Source organism: Lygodium microphyllum, chromosome 24 (assembly GCF_053477565.2).
Source record: "Lygodium microphyllum isolate KBCC chromosome 24, Lygodium_microphyllum_v1.1.10, whole genome shotgun sequence".
NCBI lineage: Eukaryota > Viridiplantae > Streptophyta > Polypodiopsida > Schizaeales > Lygodiaceae > Lygodium > Lygodium microphyllum.
The window spans coordinates 126921006-126939599 of record NC_141158.1 but is presented as its reverse complement, the minus strand read 5'-3'; the positions used below and the strand labels follow the sequence as shown (position 1 = coordinate 126939599).

Here is an 18594-nt window from a genome sequence, read left to right as displayed (position 1 = left end):
TCGAATTAACCAAGACTTCTTTATAGACTTGACGGCGCCGTCAAACGGCAGCACATCCTTCCGTCGCAGCGTCGTGGATTATCAAAGATAAGCTTTTTTAAAAAAAAGCTTAAGCTAAGCTTATATCACTAATCAAAGTGCAGTTCTCTGAGAAAGAAGAGACTTATCAATTGGAACTTCCTAAGTGGTCCTCCGCCTGTAGAGGCCGGTCCTTCGCGATCCAACAGCGTAGGAGGGGGTTCTTCACTGCCAGGAATACGATGGTATTGACAGATTGCCATGAGACTGACTATAGAGCTCGATCATTCCAAGAGCTCTGCCTTCGCGCGAGATAGTAAGCGATTGGAAGCCCTCGATCTCAGCTTCACTCTGATACCACTGGTGCACATATCGGTTGTTGTATGCATGCATAGCGAGTGCCAAAAGGTCCTCAAGAACAAAAGAACTCTACTTTTGCACAAAAAACAAGAGAGAAGACTTGCACAACATGAAGCAAAAGACTAATTGGGTACAATCTCCCCCCATGCCTTGTGCAAGCGCTCCACAAAGCATGTATTTGATATATTATTCATCTCCAAGCTCAAAAAATAGCCCAATTTACAATTAGCATGCTTTAGCTTTTGTGTTTGCTTTTGTCCCACTAAAGAATTAAAGCTATTAGGCGCCCAAAGAGTAGGGTTGTGCCCAAATACAATATCCAATAATAAATATTTAAATCGTGCACCCATGCATATATAAAATAATAAATAAATATCAGGTGCTTCAACAAATAAGCACGTCAAAATAAATATTGGCGCCATGCCTAAGATGCATGCCCATCAAAAATGATAATTTCTTCTAAATAACTTGAATACATGCTATCTCCCAGTGCTTCCCAACGCCACTGTTGCCTACTCTACACATCAACTGAAGCATTCACAATTGTTAGAAAATAATAAAATTAAACTGACAAAAGTGAATACCTAGCAGTCTTCAGCTACAAAATAAATAAATTGGTTAGAACTCAATCCTAACCTTAATTTATTACGAGTGTGCACTCTAAACTCATAAACGTCCATTAATTTAAATATGTATTTTGCGGAATCACCCGCTATGGAATCACCCACTTGCACATTAAATTAACAAGACACCCGAAAAGGACAGGCGTCTCCATCGACTTTTCGCACAAGGAATCCACCTTGTATATGAGCCCCGCCAACAAATATAATTTTACAGAATCCACCACAAAACCTCACGGAATCCACCATGGAATATGCCTCTTGGCATCACAGACTTATGTAGGTACATTCTCTCTCTCTCTCTCTCTCTCTCTCTCTCTCTCTCTCTCTCTCTCTCTCTCTCTCTCTCTCTCTCTCTCTCTTTGCTTTATCATAAACATAGTGAGGATCTCACATGTACATGGTTACATGATTGCAAACTTGCTTCATGTCTAGCCTTTCTATTTCCATCTCTCCTATGCTTTTTGGGACCTTCATTGCATTCTCTCTCTCTCTCTCTCTCTCTCTCTCTCTCTCTCTCTCTCTCTCTCTCTCTCTCTCTCTCTCTCGTGTGTGGAGCTTATAGGTTTCCTATGGTGCTTCTCGCTCTACAACCTAGGCACATCTTTTTATCACATGCTTCACTTATGACGGTCCATTGCTCATTGCTAATTATACAGGCAGTCCCAATTGCTCTTGGTCTCTATGCGACCTATCATTCTATCCATGCACAATACATGCAACATTACTGATCTCTCCCATATATTATTTCATTTGGAGATGAATATCTATTCTAGTATGCATGGCTTAAAAGTAAGGTATGTTACTAAGAGTGGTTTTTTTCTTATAGATTAAAAGAGTAATTAGAATGAGATCTATCACAAAAAGGGTTGCAGTTGGAGGATTTCTTTCCTTACCTTAAGCCTTGTTCAATAACACTTTTGTCTATAGCCTATTATTAATTTTTATCTTAAACAATCTGCAAACATGTTCGTTCCATGGTTAGCCATCTTCAAATTTAGGAAAGAGATCCCATAGGTTTCAATTTGGGATCAATGCATTATTTCATGTCTTTTACTTCCTATGGAAAATGCTCATGCCTACAACTCCAATATTAGGTGCACTTATGATGTGTGTTCGCCAATCAGCCTATTGTTTTCTTTAAAAAAAGATCATGCATGAAAAGTGAATATGCCTATATATGTTCGTGCATCCATCCAACATGAAAAGTGGATATGCCAATATAAGCTTTTCTTATGAGGGCACTTCAACTATAGGCACATTTGTATGCCTACCTAACCCATCTCTTCCACTTCTTGATTGTCCTAGATGCTTAAAGGATTCCTCTCTCTGTTTTTCCTAAGAACAATAGGCAAGAGTTGTAGGAAAATAGGAGATCGATGTGAATGGATAGGCAAGATCTAGGTAGATAGGAGATTGGTGTGCATGGATAGGATGGGAGAAGGCCACTCTTTCAATATAATGATGGGACATAAATAATAAGACAGAGGTGCAACTCTCTATTATTTTTAGAATTTATGCATGGAGATCGAAAGTAGCATTGGCAAATCGGTATTAAACTTTCTAATAGTGTAGTTTATGCTATAAGTAGAGTTTTTCTTTTGCCTTGCTTCTCCCTCTTCCCTCTCATGTAATAAAGATAAAGAGTTATGAAAGGAATTTTGAGCTATAAGGTTTCTCCCTTCCCCTTCACACACACACACACACACACACACACACACACACACACACACACACACACACACACACACAAAGGACTGTTTGAAGCCCAATTTGTTAATTAATGTATTTTGATTGATTTTTTTTTCTAAATATTACTGCTCAATTCAACTTCCATTTTCTTTACTATAGTGGAAGGCATTTGGCTCAATTAGTGGAAGAGCAAAATTTTCAATTCGCAGTTGAAGGCATATGTGATAGTAGAAGTCATAAAAAAAGATATTATTAGAGTAAGTGGAAAAATTTGCAAATGGAGGTTGAGTATGTGTTTTTATATTACTCCTTATGATGTGCCTTCCATTGGCCTTGACATCCAACTCATATCTCCATTTTTACACAAATAGATGAGTAGTCCTTTGCATATACATACCACACTAGGGTGGGAATAAATGAATGCAAATGCACAACCATGTAAGTCTAATGGCTTAGAAGTAGGCCATGGATGTTAGGCTTATTCCTAATTGGATTTGTGGATGTGATGTGTCATCATGGTATGTGAGAAGCCTTTGAGATTAACTTTGACATCATGGTAACTCACTTGATAGTGAAGGCAATGCATAGCCACTACACTAAGAGTTGAACCCAAAGTCTTGACCACCCACATCCTCCATTGACTGGGTTACTAATATTCAATTGCAAACTAAATTCTAAAAGCTTTTTGTACAAAGTAACTTACAAATTTGTGGCCATTTTAACCACCATTATAACTTGCTTAAAGTGATTGATCAAAGACAGGGGTAGAGAGTAGAACAAGTTGCAATTTTTTTTATTTTTTATTTTTTATTGAGAGAGAGAGAGAGAGAGAGAGAGAGAGAGAGAGAGAGAGAGAGAGAGAGAGAGAGAGAGAGAGAGAGAGAGAGAGAGAGAGAGAGAGAGAGCCTAAATCACTAGCCATGTCCCTTTTAACCACAATCAAAACTTGATTAAGGTGCTTGTTCAAATAAGGGATAGGGAGTAGAAGAACACATTAGAGTGTCATGACAAGTTGGCATGCACAATGAGGCATCTAATATGTTCAATGTTTAGAGAGAGAGAGAGAGAGAGAGAGAGAGAGAGAGAGAGAGAGAGAGAGAGAGAGAGAGAGAGAGAGAGAGAGAGAGAGAGAGAGAGAGAGAGAGAGAGAGAGAGAGAGAGAGAGAGAGCCTAAATCACTAGCCATGTCCCTTTTAACCACAATCAAAACTTGATTAAGGTGCTTGTTCAAATAAGGGATAGGGAGTAGAAGAACACATTAGAGTGTCATGACAAGTTGGCATGCACAATGAGGCATCTAATATGTTCAATGTTTAGGGTATAGCTAATTCGGGAAGGTGTTTAAAGGGAGAAGGGGAGAAAGTATGTGAGAGAGAGGGATAGAGGGGGGAGAGGAGAGGGTAAACACGCCTTCAAAAATTTGTGTTAAAAAGGTTTTTGTATGTGCTATTAAAGATGTTTTAGTGAACACAAATTCAAGACATGCATTTGCATTCTCATGTACATACAACTATATTATTGCTAGTGCATAATCATTTAAAGATGGAAATAATACGCAATGTAAGGAAGAAGTGAGGAATGCACTACACATCAACCATTGCGATAAGGTTCTTCAAGTTATGCCAATTATGGATGGAGAGCTTGATATTGATACAATAATATTGTTGTAGAGTATTTGCCTAACCACCTTCTCATTAGTACTGTTCTTATTTGCTCACTTGTAAGTATTGATCTCTTTGTAAGCAAGTTATGCTTGTGCTATTCGCAATTAAAATCACTTGTTTTAGTTGGTATAAATTTAGGATGTAAGGCTTGTGCATGGTGTAGAAAAATAATAGGGTTGATATCCGCATCTTGATCTATTCACTAGGATACATAATGCCATTGCATGCACCACGACCATGGGAAGAGAAATGGGAGGAATGCGACCTCTAAGGTGATATTTGGGCAAGATGAGATTGTTGAAGGCAAATCGTCTATTGTGAATGTTGTTGTTCTTTCTAGAAAATGGTAAACACTATTCTATAGGATGATGGATGCAAACTCGTGTTGATCAGGTTTTTGGAATAATTGTCATTGGCTAGGCTCAATTATGTTGTCATATAAACTATCATCTACTTCATTTTCTGCTTGTAGCATTGTATGAACGGGGAGCTTTCATGGTGTACTTCTAGAATCCTTTCAATTAATTGTTTACTGAGGACACAAAGGCCTGCCTTTGGATGCGGATATTTTGGTATCATGTTGTGATTTTGCATCATCGGATTATGCAACATATTATAAATGAATACATCTGTAATGCTAGATGTTGCCAAGTTAAGCTTGGCGGATCGATGAGCAAATGGTGGATCATTCCAAGACATCAAAGAGTTGTCAAGAATCAATCATTGATCCAATGTCCCATTTTGTGATTGTTGTTCTTGTTTTAGACACCAAGATTGACACATTGATGATGCTTAGAACCTATAGTTGCAGTGGATCAATGTGGAGAATCCTTTTGTGTAATTTGGCAATAGGGTAATCATGTGCTTGTTCCAATCTTTGTTTGCATAGCATGACACACATTATTTTACTATGATGTTGACCCTGCATTGTTGTCATGCAAGGGTAATATTTGTGCTTGATAAAGCTATTGAAACTTAAATTTGTTCCATACATTGGCCACTTGTTTGTGAGATGGTGGTTTGATGCTGCATCATCACTACTCCACAATATGTGCACATTTTTAGTGTGTAAATGATGCTTGCACATTTGATCGCCCAAGATGATTCAAATTTGTAGATATCATACAAACTAACAGCACATGATTTTATTGAGCTTTTTTGGAAGCCATGGTTTTTCTTTTCCTACAAGACCCTAATGAGGTATAGGGATTTGGCATCTTCATGGAATCCATTGATGTTGTGTAGTCTGTTAGTATAACAATGCACATTTTTTTTATAACAGTAACACTCTAAGTTTAAATATGGTTTTATATCTTAATATTTATGTTTGGAAAAAGTAGAACGTGTTTGTAACAATATCTAAGGTAAATGAAATCTCTCTTTTAGACTATGTATTAGAAAAACAACACTCATAAGTTTTTGGAGCTAATTACATTTGGCTACAAACTTGTTGTGCATCCTAAGACATGTTGATCAAAACTTGGCTTTAGGCATACATATGCAAAATGGATGTGTGTTTTTTGAACTACTACAATGATGAGACAGAATTGAATGAGCAAACTACATTGCTTTTACATACAATAATTATTAGTTTTATGTTTAAATAATTATAACGAATAATGCATTACTTGATAAACATAACTATATAATTAAATGTCTACATGTATGTCACACACACATACAAACTACAACGTACTTTGTGTTTGTGTATGTCTGTCTTTTCCAACACTATATCCTAAACTATGTATGCTCTTTCTAAATAATTAGTTAATTGACCAATATAGTACCCAAATATGATAAATATTTACATTGCGTATCTAATACAGTTGTTGATAACTTTTTACTATAGTATACACATCGAGTAATTAAATCAACTAATCCACATCACACATCAATCGCACATCAACTAATTAAGTTGATTGAACTAATCAATCACACAGATCGACCTCGACTAACAAACATCTACCTTGTCACTCCAACTCTAATTCCTCTCGCTATATTGCTCCTCGACACATTCTTTTTAGTAGCCTTAGTACCATTTGCTTTTTGTGGTGTAGCATTTGCTTGCTTTTGATAGCCTCAATCCCCTCCCAATTTTCTTAGTCTTTGATTTGACACGATAAAAAATATTAAAAAAAACCTCCATTAGCTATATAAGTAATAATAAATAAATAAAAATAATAGTAACATAAAACAACAAACCACAGTAATGCTTGAAAAATCTTTACAGATGCAGCTATGTGATGTTTTGTAATTATCATTTTTGTTATTTTTTTGGGGTTAAAGAAGGAAAACATAAGCATACACCCAAAATTGAAGAAAAGCTTAAATGTTTGAAAGCTTTTAGGCTTTTTAAGTTTACAAACTACAAAAGCTTTAAAAAGCTTAAAGAGCTTTGAACATTGGGAAGCCTTAAGCCCATATAAAGGGGGGAGAGTTAAGTAGTATGGGCCGTTCTCTTCATTACTAAATTCGTCTCCTATTTGAGGAGGAAGGAAGGTCACACATGTGTGCGGAGACGCGTATATTAGTTCCTCGGGGTCATCACTTTTGCAAGCTTAAAGACTAGATTCAAATCTTTGTCATTCATTCTTTTTAGGATTAGTTTAAACAATTTTATCTTTCGTCTTTTTAGTTTATTAATGTTAGATTCAAATATTTGTTGTTCGTTTTTTTTAGGATTAGTAAATAGTAGTGAAATGAAAATGAAAGAAAATGATCTTTTGAATGTATGGCGAAAATGAAAGTGTAACGAACTTTTGAACATATGGAAAAAAACGAAACGTAAAACTTCAACAAATCGGATATTTTGAATGGATGGAGGAATGGTACGTTCTCCCATAATTATTTAATTACGAAGAGATTTGTGCCAACTCTTCGACATGCTATATAGCATGCTTTCTCATTTCAATTAGTAGTGAAACGAAAATGAAAGAAAATGATTTTTTGAACGTATGGCGAAAATGAAAGCGTAACAAACTTTCGAACATATTAGAAAAAAATAAAAACGTAAAACTTCAACAAACTAGATATTTTGAATGGATGGGGAGAATGGCATCTCCCCCCATAATGATTTAATTACGAAGAGATTTGTGCCAACTCTTCAATATGGTATATATATGTTTTCTCTTTTCATTTATTTTTTAATTTTTTTAAGTACTGTTATTGTTTATTAATTTTATTTATTTATTTTATCAAAATTACTATTAGAAATAAAAAAATCATAATCCTTGCACAATGAAAAAATAAACTATCTTTAAATTTTTTAAACGAAGTATAGCATGTTTTTTCATGAACAAGTGTACTGTAGTTTTATGATAAAAACATATTGTTTTCATTAGCATCAATGGATACTACGAAAAAACAAAGTGATAAGGCATCCTTCAGGACTTCTAGAAAAAAGAAAACTATGGCTTCTAGAAAAACATCACTAAAACCGTTTGTTGCAACTTGGAATGACATAGAAAAATTCGAATCATCTTGGGTGATAGAATGTGAAAGCATCATTGGAAGACTAACAATGTGTGCATCCGGTGGTATAGTCACAATGCAACATCATGTTGTCAACTCACAAAAGAATGATCAATCTACACGAGAAATACAGGTTATAACAACTTTGTCAAGCACTATTCTCATCCTTGCATGCCAACAACACGGAGTCAACATGATGATAACTAAATGCTGACCATGTCTTGCGAAGAAAGAGAGAAACAAATACGTGGTGTCACTTTTACCAGACTATACAAAAGAAATTCTCAATGCAAAGCCGTTATAGCTTCAACTATTGAGCATAATTGATACATCCATCTCGGTCTACAAAACAACAAGAGCGATTGGAAACAGAACCTTGGACTGTCGATCTATTCTCGATAACCCTCTAGTCTCTTGGAATGATGGATCGCTTTCACAGCCATCTACTAGAATTAACTTGACTACATTTGATATTGTGGATGTCTTTGCTTTCAACATGCTACATAATCCACTAATCGAGAAGTACGTGGCTATAATAGAATATCCACATCCAAGGACATGGTTTTGCATCTTCAACAGGCAATCCATCAAAAGGATTATAGAGCTCCATCGTGAAAGCTCTCCATTTGACCCAATGCTCCAAGCAGATCACGAGAATGAAAGATGTTATGATTTGCTCGAAAATGTAGTCGAGCCAAGTCGATGATAGACATTCCAAAGAGCCGATCACCACGAGTTCACTTGCATTATATTACGGAATAATAACCGTCTAGTTGAAAAAACAATGACGTTCAAGACCAACAGCTTGCTTGCAAGAACCTCACCCTGCCTAGATATCACCTTGGAATATGTGGTGTTTTTGTTCTTATTCCCACTTGGCCATGGTGCCTACTACCAAAAGAAATGTGAACAGTCAAAATTACGATTAGTGACTCGAACCACATATGCATACATATTTTCCTTTTGAAATCCTTCGTGTATTTAAACAACACAAAAACTTATCTACAAACGTACTTTGCTTCAAAACACGACGCATGTCTAAACGCCATCAGTAAATCTACTACATAAGAAAGATGCATCATGCAAGAACTACATATAGAACTTCAAACTCCTTTAATGAGCTCACATCATACATGTCAACCTAATTTAATTTTTATTTATTATTACATTACTTATTTAAAGCAATAAAAACGTGCTCGTGCACTGAACTCGCTTTTAATGGATAATCACCGTTGTTAAACACTCTTGCCTCCTGCATTCAAAGAAAATTGAGTGTGTCGGCGGACTCCTGGCTATGGCGTACGTATAATGGACAGAACGATAAAGAAATAGGAAAAGAGACGACGCCTCAACCATGTGGAGCACCATCGAAAACTTCCGCGAGAGCCTGTCTCAGATTGCCTCCGATGTGCTGGACACAGCCGAGGAGCTGGAAACCGGCGGATCCGAGCATATAGCTTCCGATGCCTCCAATTCATGCTCCCACAGGCGTCGCCATCATTCTCATCAGCGTCATCACGCCTCGAACTCGAGCCTTGACACTGAGGTATGCCGGATCCCACATTCGCTAGATCCAACGTCCCTACCTCTGCATTTCACGCATCTCAGAAATCTTGCATATTTGAAAGAATTGGTTCAAAATCTTGCAGGTCTAGGCATGGAAAAGGTCATCTTTACTTGGATCAATAGTATAGATAGAAGTTATATCACCCTTTGGAAGGTTGGCAATACGCGGTCACAAAATAAATCCTCGCTTATGTGTGTGTCCCAGCATGCAGTGTGCGTGTTTAGAATTATGTGTGCAGGTTTACGGATGGTGTTTGCAGAATGAGTTGCTTCCTGTACCTGGTAGACTGCTTTAACAGGCTAATGCAGCTTACTATATTTGTTATCCTGTGCTTTGATCATATTCTTTGCATGTTTAGGCGTATTCCAGTTCGATGGCTTAATCAGCTATGTTGATTTCACAGTGCAACAAAATCAATGTACTAGATGTGCACCGAAAGCACTCTGATGTAGCAAACACCACCCATAGGATGCACATAGACAGCACATGGTGGCAGGGAAGATGCCATAGCATTCAGCTTTTAAGAATGATATGATTTTCCACAAGTTCATCACTGACTTCCTCACGCACACACACATGCCCCCTTGTGCATGTGTAGACACACAATTATGGAATGCAATAATGTTGTACAAGAAAAGTAGAACTCTCCTCATTATAATTGCTGAAAATACCTCTGGTTAGAGGCCCATGACCCTTGACATACTGTAGGACTTGCTTATTGACCATGCTACTGACAGGTAGTATAGATTTGGATGAAGAAAATCCTCTTGAATGCAACTTGGATGGATAGGTTGCTATAGATACCATGCAAAATAGCACAGTCCACATTCAATGTATGTTTTGGATGATAATCCCTTTTGAAGAAGACCAAAATTACATCAACAAGATCACACCTTGATTCATGCCTAAGCAAGATGAACATTACAGAATTTAGAGTCTAGAACTCATGGTCTATTCATTAGCACTGAAATCGAATGACCTATGGTTATTACATTAGTTTCCTGAGAAGCTAGAACGAGAAAAATAATTATAACAAAGAACTTTTAGGGAGAGAGACTAGTGGGTTAACACAATGTTAGAAACACAGTAAATCCACTTTTTTGTGTACAAAATATGAGCTGGAATCCTAGGGAGAGAGGGAGGGTAAAACTAACCTTTCTCCTTGGAGAGGGTGGTAATGACTTGATTAATAAATAACTACAGCAAGCATAAAAGTCACATAAACTAAAAATGCAAATGTTGCCCCTTAATCTTGGACAATGGACAGCTTGTTGGCTGAAGATGATGTGGCTGCAGTTGATGATGGCTAGACAGCAGATGGAGGCGGGCTGTAGGCTGGAAACTGGGCGCCAACAGCAGTAGAGGGTGTGTGGGCTGGTGTAATCTGCAAAACAAGGATGATTGCTGAATGGGGGCAGCCTGTCTATTTATAGATGTGGAAGGGCGCCCCAAAAATTAGGGTTTCCACTAAACTTTCTCAAACCACTCCCCGTTTTAGGGTTTCAATTGAATTCTCTTGAACTGCTCCCCGTTTTAGGGTTTTACTTTAAAAGAGCATTTTTAGTGTGTTTTGGGGCTGTCTAAGAGGCTAATCAGCAAGTAATGCATATTTTAGCTCAACACCTCCTCTCAGGCCCAAAACTGAGCCGAAAGGTTAGGCCAGCCATTGTGATGTTGATGTACCCCATGGCCTCTCACCCCAAAGCAGCCAAGGCATCAGACAAAGGGTGCACGTCGGCTGCCCAATGGCCTACCAAGACTACAGAGGCGATGGTTATCTTACCAAGGGATCCAAGTAGTCACCCCAGAGAGGACAGGGCATCGGACAAAGGGTGCACGTCGGCTGCCCAGCGGCCTACCAAGCCCTACAAAGGCAGATGGAACTACATGGAACTTTTGTGTGTTGTTTTTTTATTTTTTTATTTTTTATTTTGAATAAGTGTGGTAAATTTTATGGGATGCGGCCGATTGAGGAATAGTGACCCAGAAGACGGGAGTAGGGAGGGTATACCCAACACATCACAAAACAGTATAAGCTAATCCATCCAGTCAGGGTGTCGATGATGAGGAAAAGTAGGTGATGAGGTATCCATGTGATGAAGAAGGATGGTGGTGTGGTAACAATAGCCACCGGTGGAAACAACTTAGGATCCGCTCAAGTGGTGCTGTGCACAATGAGATGCAAAGTATGCTACATGCTGAAGAATGCTCATACAGTAGGTGCCACTTGGACAGTGTTCCTCATGGGAAAATTGTTCACTTGCCCAAGCGCCCTAGTACAAAGATGATGAAATCATGCAATGCAAAGGGTAAGGTACAACAGGGAGGAGAAGCCGATGTTGAAGACAAAGTGCTGAAGCTTGTAGAATACCAAGAAGGGTAGGAACCCCCTCTCAATTGGGATGTAGATGCCGAAGAAGAAAGAGGAGCCTGATGTCGGTCTTCGTGTGGTGTCGAGAACCATAAGGAATGAAGAGGAGGAGGAAGCATCCTAGCTGGAAGAGCTAGGTAGAAGTCACCGCCATGATAGTATCAAGAGAGATGTTGTGCGATCCGCCTCGGGAGGGGAAGCCTCCATACTGGTAGAAGAGCAAAACTCCAAGGATGATGAAACCATGAAGGAATGGCGCACATTCCAAGTCTCCACCCCAGGTAGGACTAGGCAAACCTGCATGTTAGTCCTACATTGAAAACAAAACCTGCAAAGGAGATCAAAGTCTGCAATCACAGAGGTCAGTAGTGAGATGCTCCAAAAACAAAACAAAACAAAAATGAAAAGTTAACTGAAGGAACAAGTGCAAAGATGCAAATGTGTATGCGTGTGTGAGTAAATGCAGCGGAAGACTTAAAATGTAGAGATAAAAATCCTATGGGCTCGACTCTAAGAGTGCGAAAAATGAATGCTAGACTGACCTAGGGTATCCGAAAGGACCTAGAGACATGCTAGTCTAAGAAGGTGGCCACCATCGCGTACGGCCAGTAGCAGGGCTCTGCCAACGGAACACCTGATGAGGTGGGGAGGAAGGTGAGATAGATGCATGAAGTGCAGCGGGATCGGAATGTGCAGATCAATCAACCAAACCTTAAGGAGTAGAGAAGGATGGCCGCTGAGGCTGTCCAGGTGCCACATGTCTAGCAGTCGCTGTGGGGGTTGGTGGAGCAGATGGGGCAGCAGCGGAAGGCATAGCCCCATTGGACTGTGAAGCCGCAGCGGTCTGCTGAGGCTTTTTAGGTGGAAGACCTTGGGCCTTGGAGCAACACTCCTTGTCCACATGGCCTGCTCTTTGGTAGTGTGTGCAAAACCGGTTTTTCTTAGGGAGTTGCTGCCAGAGAGGTCTCAATTCTTTGGTTCCATCTGAGGAAGAGGAGTCACCCTTTGATTGGCTTGCCTTCGCATCTAGCGAGTTCTTGCCACTGGTGGTTTTCCCTCCTAAAGAAGAGGCAACCAACCGCCTCTGCTCTAAATAAGCTGTGATGAGGATTTCTTATGGACTTGATCATGCAGCCTTATGTAACGCAAGAACTGGCACTCAAACTCGTAGAAGGTTGGCAATTGAGGTTGGGAGATGATGTGTTGAATGAAATCGAAGTATTTTGCGGGCAACTTATTTAAGAAGAATGTAACTTGATCATCATCTGACATTGGAGAGCCAGTAGTGGCAAACTCGGCAAGTAACCGCCTATAGTCAACCAGCTTGACTTTCAGATCATCCCCTTCCTTAAGAGAGAACTCTTGAAGCTCAAAGTCGAGATTGATGCGCCAAGTACGATCATGAGCTGCATAGCGGTCGAGAAGGTGACTCCAATGCTTTGACGCGAGCGGAAAGTGCTGCAACTGAGAGTGAAACTCAGGAAGCAATCCCTGCATCAGCTCAATATTGGCTGTAGCATTGCGGACTCTCCATTGACGGATGTAGTCAGGGTGAGCTAGTCGAGGGTCCAGCATAGGCTCTAGACCAATGATGAGGTCCCAAAGACCCTGAGACTCAAGTACTTGTTGCATGAAATTCGACCAAGTAGTGAAATTTGACCCGTTAAAACGTGTCTTATCCGTGAAGGTATTCTTGGCCGTTGCAACAGGAGTGGTTGTGTTCGGAGATGGATAGTGTGAAAAAGTGTAGTGGGGGTAGGATGGGGGAGTGGAGTACACTTGGGAATGGGCCCCAGAGTGCCCACTAGGCATGTGGGTAGTGTGCAAGGTGGATCCATAGGTAGGGATGGGCTGACTAGGCATGGGCATGGTAGCCACATGAGGAACCCAAGGAGGTGGGATGGGAACACTGGGAGCAGAAGATGGGAATCCCTGCGTAGGTGTAACCCAAGGAGAGTGTGAAGACGCACCATAAGCTAAGGATGGAAACCCTTGCGTATGAGTGGTCATGGGAGATGTGAAGCTGGGGATAGTGAGGGGGATGCCCATCACAGTCGACCTAGGAGTTATGGGTGTGCTCATTTACTGAAAGGTGAGAGGCACTGTGTTAAAGGGTGGCATTCCCCCTAACGAAGTACCATGGTGCAAAGAGGTAGAGAATGGGGTGGAGAAGGAAAAGGTGCTAGGAGCGGAGATAGAAGATCCAACCCCTAGGGTGTGTGAAGCAGATGTGGAGTGTAATCCAAGATTTTGGAAAGATGATGAGAGATGATCAAGGTGTGATATAGAAGAGGGTGGGATTGGAGGGAAGTGAAAAGTGTGTGTGATATGCTCAAATGAAACAGAAGCTGTAGATGTATCTGAATTTCGTCTGCTTCGTGAGCCCCCTCTATTGAAGTTCACATACGCAAAGCCATCCGGATCCTGTACTTCAAAAGAAGAAACAGACGAGGGTTTTGATTCATGCAACACAAAAGAATTGTACAAACTTGACATTGGACCTGGCTGAGATGATAAAGATGGATCGCCAGACGTTCCGAATGCCGTATGTCCTCCATGATCGGAGAGGTGGCCAGCCTCACCAACTGGTCCGAATGTGGTAGCAAAACTGGTAGGAGGGGTGTAAACATCACTGTACTTGTTGCGATAGTACTCCTCGAAGTCCTCCTCTGTCATGTTAGTGAAATCTGGTGAAGGTGGAGCGTCGTCCTCCTCATCGAGTCCATAACGCCATCTCAGGGCCTCCAATGATGGAGAAGCCTGATAAGACATCATAGGAACTGGAGAAGGTGTCTGGGCCATTGTGATTTGGTTACGAGTCATATTGTGTGCCTTGCACAAAGACTAGCTCTCAACAATATCCGCGGGATACTCTTTACAAGAGCACCGGCTCTGATACCATGTTAAGAAGAGTGCTAGGGTTTGCATTGAGGACACATAAGAGTGCACGACCATGACAGAAACACAAAGACACAGACACAGACATAGAGGGCAAAACTCAAACCCTAAACGCAAAACTCAAAACTCAAACCCTAAACGCAAAACTCAAAACTCAAACACAAAAACTCAAACACAAATAGAAGAAGGGAGAGAGAGAACACAACTCTGAAGTGAATGAATGCTGTGAGTGTACAGTGTGCTCAAGGGTAGAGCAATGTCAGAGTGTGACGTCCACCGAAGATGGATCCCAAGTCTGTGACCACCAATCGGAGTGTAGGAGTGCTGATTAGTGAATGGCAGCAGGCTGATCACCAAAACGTATCTGTCTGGAGGCTGGAAACTGGTAAACATAGCAGTGTACCACCGATCGGGGGCTGGAAACTGTGCACAGTCTACTGTAAACAGCAGGCTGAAACAGTGTCTGAGAGTGTCAGGGCCTGCAATGTTGAGAACGTAGGCTGGCTGACCCTGGAGATGATGGACAGTGGGCTGAACAGCAGTCTGGGACAGTTTTGGAGCAGCCTCGCCAGCAGCTGAGAGCTGTTGCCTACAGCAATGGACAGGCTGAAGATGATGTGGCTGCAGTCAATGATGGCTGGACAGCAGATGGAGGCGGGCTGCTGGCTGAAAATTGGGCGCCAACAACAGCAGAGGCTGTGTGGGTTAGTGTAACCTGCAAAAGAAGGATGATTGTTGAATGGGGGCAGCCTGTCTATTTATAGATGTGGAAGGGCACCCCAAAAATTAGGGCTTCCACTAAACTTTCTTGAACCACCCTGTTTTAGGGTTTCCACTGAATTCTCTCGAACCACTCCCCGTTTTAGGGTTTTACTCTAAAAGAGCATTTTTAGTGTATTTTGGGGTTGTTTAAGAGGCTAATCAGCGAGTAATGCATATTTTAGCTCAACACGGCTAAGAGCTGTTTCTTAGAGAGGATGATGCAGAAGGTGTTTGACTGGGGGGGCACTCGCAGAATGTGCCAGCGTTTAACTAGAAGTTTCCATTGTGCGTCCCTGCTGGGAACCTACCTATCACGTTGTTGTGCTACTGGGGGGGGGGATTGCTGTCTTCAAATCAGTGGTGTTACTGCCTGGCCGAGCCTCAAGGCGGGGGAGGAGGGGGTAGCATGCGGCGGGTGGGGTGTGAAGGAAACTGCCAGGATTTCCACTGAGGACACACAGAGTGTACGACCACGACAGAAACACAAAGAGACAGACACAAACATAGAGGGCAAAACTCAAACCCTAAACGCAAAACTCAAAACTTCAAATTCTAAACGCAAAACTCAAAACTCAAAAGCTTAAACACAAATAGAAGGGAGAGAGAGAACACAACTTTGAAGTGAACGAATGCTGTAAATGAATGTGAGTGTACAGTGTGCTCAAGGGTAGAGCAACGTCGGAGTGTGACGTCCACCGAAGACGGATCCCAAGTTTGTGACCACCAATCGGAGTGTAGGAGTGCTAATTAGTGAATGGCAGCAGGCTGGTCATCAAAACGTAGTTGTCTGGAGGCTGGAAGCTGGTAAACGCAGTTGTGTACCATTGATTGGAGGCTAGAAATTGTGCACAGTCTGTTGTAAACAGCAGGCTGAAACAGTGTCTGAGAGTGTCAGGGCCTGCAATGCTGAGAATGCAGGCTGGCTGACCCTGGAGATGATGGACAGCAGGCTGAATAGCAGTTTGGGACAATCTGGAGCAGTCGCCAGCAGTTGAGAGTTGTCGCCTATAGCAATGGACAGGTTGAAGATAATGTGGCTGTAGTTGATGATGGCTGGACAGTAGATGGAGGCGGGCTGCAGGCTGGAAACTGGGTGCCAACAGCAGTAGAGGGTGTGTGGGCTGGTGTAACCTGCAAACAAGGATGATGGCTGAATGGGGGCAGCCTGTCTATTTATAGATGTGGAAGGGCGCCCCAAAAATTAGGCTTTCCACTAAACTCTCTCGAACCGCTCCCCGTTTAGGTAGTTGGAGCTTGTAAGCCTGTCCTCCCACCTTTTTAAGTATTGTGAAAGGACCACAATACTTGGGTGAAAGCTTTGGACATTGTCCCGTTTTCATGGTTTTAGTTTGTTCAGGCACTTTAAGATAGACCAATTCTCCTTCTTCAAAGGAGATGTCTCTTCGGTGAGGATTTGCATATGCTCTAGCTCGATTTTGAGCTTTTTTAATATTTTCTTGAGCAAATTTTAACATACTATTCATATCCTCCAAAAAATCCTTAGCTGCCTAAACCTTTTCCTTATGCAGTCCTACTGCATGAGGAGCTTTGGGCTGAAACCCATACATTAACATAAATGGACTATATCCAGTGGAAGAGTGCTTGGCACTATTATATGCAAACTCTGCTATCGGTAGATACTCTTCCCAATTAGTTTGCCTTTTACTTACGTATGCCCTAAGCATATCTTCAAGGATTTGGTTAACCCTTTCAGTTTGCCCATCCGTTTGTGGGTGATCCGCCGTACTCATGCTAAGTTTAGTATCCAGTTTCCTAAATATCGCACGCCAAAATTGACTATCAAATTTTCTATCGTGATCAAAAACTATATTTGCGAGAAGGCCATACAATCGGTATATGTTCTCTACGAACAATCTAGCCAATTTTGGTGTTTTAACATCAGTTGAAGTTGAAATGAACCTAGCCATTTTGGTTAACCTATCCACAACCACCCACACAGAGTCGTGCCCCCTCTGTGTTCTGGGTAATGCAACAATAAAATCCATGGAGATACTCTCCCATTTTCCTGAAGGAATCTCTAGTGGATGGAGAAGTCCTCCCATTTTGAATCTTTCAGCTTTATTAACCTGGCATTTATTACATTTGACCACATAGTCAAGGACGTCCTTATTCATTCCAGGCCAACAGAACTGCCTTTTAATAAGACTATGAGTCTTATTAACTCCTGGATGTCCCGCGCTAGGGGTATCATGACACTCAAAGAGTATCTGGCGCCTTATTTCTTTATCTTTCGGGACACATACCCTACCCTTGTAGAGTAAATAACCATTATCAATGGTAAAATTCTTCCACTTGAATCCGGTTTGAGCAACCCCTGATGCTCCATTTCCTTGTTGAACATCCTCAGATATTCCTTCCTCAGTAGAAGCACTTTCATTTGGATCTCCATTTTTTATTGCTTCCCATATGTTGGAATATGCCGGATCAACCTGGCATTTCCCTTTTAAAGATTCAAGCAAGTCTGAAGTGAACTGAGTAAAACTCAATTCATTTATGATGGGCATTCTGCTGAGTGCATCAGCTACTATATTATACTTTCCTTTTCTATATCTTATCTCATAGTCGAACTCTTGAAGGAGTTCGGCCCATCTGGCTTTACGCCCTTGTAGATCCGGTTGATCATTAAGCCACTTAATGCTTTCATGATCCAACAAGATCAAAAGTTTGGCACCGTACAGATAGTGCCTCCATTTCTTCATTGCATGTACTATTGCATACAGCTCCCTCTCATAAACATAATAATTCTGTTTTGCACGGTCTAATTTCTTGCTTTCAAAGCAACTGGTCGACCTTCTTGTAATAAGACCGCGTCTATCGCCTTATCACTGGCATCGGCTTCAACCACAAATGGTTTATTGGGATCCACAATTAATAGTACTGGAGCTGTAGCAATAGCTACCTTAAGTTTTTGAAAACTTTCATTTTGGTCTGTTCCCCAATTAAAGCTCTTTCCTTTCCCTTTAAGTTGGTCTGTCATTGGAACAACTATTTTGGCATAATCTCGAATGAATCTACAATAAAATCCAGATAAACCTAGGAAGATCTGCAGCTCTTCTAGGTTCCTTGGAGATAGCCATTCAATAATTGCCCTTACTTTTTCTGGATCCATCTTGATTCCCTCTTTCGAGATAATATGCCCCAAATATTTGA

General features: G+C 40.9%; 1 protein-coding gene across 4 annotated transcripts in view; it reads left to right on the top strand.

Moving 5' to 3' along the window:
• The first annotated feature begins 9055 nt into the window (after nt 1-9055).
• Nucleotides 9056-18594, top strand: part of LOC148015627 (uncharacterized) — a 214619-nt gene continuing 205080 nt past the window's right edge. For all 4 annotated transcript variants that reach the window (XM_087665364.1, XM_087665363.1, XM_087665362.1 and 1 more), the window contains exon 1: nt 9056-9371. In XM_087665364.1, coding sequence (XP_087521490.1) covers nt 9180-9371 — 192 coding nt within the window. In that variant the 5' untranslated portion in view covers nt 9056-9179. The remainder of the gene's footprint in view (nt 9372-18594) is intronic.